The 2422-nt window shown below is 30.1% G+C and overlaps 1 protein-coding gene across 1 annotated transcript in view; it reads left to right on the forward strand.

Moving 5' to 3' along the window:
* Nucleotides 1-1748: 1748 nt before the first annotated feature.
* Nucleotides 1749-2422, forward strand: part of LOC117169745 — a 53990-nt gene continuing 53316 nt past the window's right edge. Inside the window, exons 1-2 of the mRNA XM_033356251.1 lie at nucleotides 1749-1779; nucleotides 1858-2141. Of these exons, the coding sequence (XP_033212142.1) occupies nucleotides 1749-1779; nucleotides 1858-2141 (315 nt within the window). The remainder of the gene's footprint in view (nucleotides 1780-1857; nucleotides 2142-2422) is intronic.

Here is a 2422-nt window from a genome sequence, read left to right on the forward strand (position 1 = left end):
AAAATTAATATATTTTTTTTAAAATTTTCATACATCTGAAAACTTTAATGGCAATAATATATTGTACAGAAAATATTTGTTTTTTTACGTAGACACTGGAAATTTTCAGATTTCCTTTTTCGAAAAAAATGTTTTTTTTACCCTACATTTTTGAAAAATATTTGTCCGAAGAAAGAAGCTCAAAAATTTTTACTGTATTCACTTCAAAAAGCAAACCTTTTCTCTTCGATACATTCTTGTCTATCATTTAAATTTACGGAGATTTTGAAAATTTGAAACAAAATGTCAATTTTTTGAAAAAATGTTCATACTCACATCGTATTTGACAAAAATAATTTTTTAATTAGTGATTTAGATATAGCTTATAAAGAGTTATAAAATGCAATAATTCAAATTTTTATGTGGTCTTTTTCCAGAATTGGTGAGGGATCAAAGATGGACCAGAAATTTAGGAATTTTCAATATTTAATTATCGTTTGAATAAATTAGAAATGAAATTGATACGTAATTGTCAGTGTAATGTTGATTTAAATGATATTAAAAATTATTGCCTGACTTTTTAAAAAAATATTCAAATTAATGCGCTTCGGATTTCACCATGTAAAAAACAAATAATAATTATAATTATTATTTACCTAGAAATTATTATAATATAATAATAAATATATATTAATATAATTAAAATATTATTACCTAGAAATAATTAATTATTATTTCTAGGTATTGGGAAAATGACTATCAATCCTATAAATGTTATACAATTATTATTATTATCTTTTAAAGCTATGAATATACAAGAAAGTCCCATTGCTAAAGATGAAATTGCTTTGAAGGATAATATAGAAAAACTATTACTTGATTGTATAAATAACTTTGCGGATCCAGAATTCATTGTGGAATCTACATTAGCTCTTCAAGAGCCATTTAAGGATACTGAAATGCACATTGTTGAAGATATTGACAGAATCTGGTCAGCGGATGTTGATGAACACGGACTAGTATGTACAGCGGATACAGAAGATCTATCTTGGGATTACAAACGAAAAGCTGTGGACTATTGGAGAAGCGGAGTTACGAAAAATCTCGCTCTGCAAACTGTGCAGCATAGATTTCGAAAAGTCCAATCAATTACACAGTTGAGACGATGGGCGCATACTTTGAATAAAGGAGGCACTTATAAAGAAAAAATTGGAAGAATCAATACATTTGTATTAGATAATTTTCAGTGGGCTTCCGATGTCGGTTATATAATTCACGATAGAGATTTACAAAAATGGGCATTACAAGCTCAGAAAATCGTTGGACATGGAGACATAAGGTTTAAAGCGTCACGTCATTGGCTAAAAAATTTTAAAAAGGCTCACAGAATAGTCAGCAGAAAGATAAATAAATTCGTAACAAAAAAGACTGTTGAAGGGAGAGAATATTTACAAAAAGCAGCTGATGATTTTATTTCAGATGTGAAAAAAATAATTAAAAGCAAAGGTTTGGAATCAATTTACAATTCAGATCAGAGTGGATTTTAAAATGAAATGCACTCGGGAAGAACACTAGCTATTGAAGGCGAAAAGCAAATTGAATGTCTTGTCGAATCTGTAAGTTCGAAGACTCACAGTTACACAATTTAACCACTCATTTCAGGTGATGGGAGAGTGCTTTCCCCATTATTCATTGTTTTAAAAGGAAGTAAAGGAACCTTTGGACCGGTAGTAGAATCCAAATTATTCAAGCCATCAAATATTTACGTTATGCCTTCCGCTTCTGGCAAACTGACTTCAGGTATGATATTTATTATTGATGATTACAGTTTTTAACTTATGTCACGTGATTAAAAATGAGTTTTTTCAAAGGTTACAGAACATTTCAAAACATGGCTGAAGGATGTGTATTTTCCCAATGTTGGGCTTTCAAGTGTCTTATTAATTGATTCGTGGAGTGGGCATTGCTCTGATGCTGTAAAGGAAGCAGCACCTCCAAACAAAATTGTTGATGTAAAAATAATTCCAAAAGGAACAATAGGCAAAATTCAGCCACTAGATGCTTTCGGCTTCCGAGTGTGGAAAAATTACGTCCGACGCTTCGAGGATAGTGTAACATTAATGAATGAGGATATAGAACTTCATAAAAGAAATAACATTATAAAACTCCAATCCTTGGTACATAATCAATTGTCATCTCCTCGATACAATAACCTATTCAAATATTCATGGTATAAAAGTGGCTACGTTGAATCAAAGCCAAATGAATTTTATAACCCCGTAGATTTTAGTTTTGTTAATGATTGTAATGAGCGATGTGAAGTTCCTGGTTGCTCTAACCCAGAAATTGTAAGATGCTCTTGGTGTAAGAAATCATTATGCTTGAAACATTTTTTTAATGATTATCATTATTGCCAGGATTATAAAAAGTAACATTAAAACTC

This window comes from Belonocnema kinseyi, chromosome 3 (assembly GCF_010883055.1).
Source record: "Belonocnema kinseyi isolate 2016_QV_RU_SX_M_011 chromosome 3, B_treatae_v1, whole genome shotgun sequence".
Taxonomy (NCBI): domain Eukaryota; kingdom Metazoa; phylum Arthropoda; class Insecta; order Hymenoptera; family Cynipidae; genus Belonocnema; species Belonocnema kinseyi.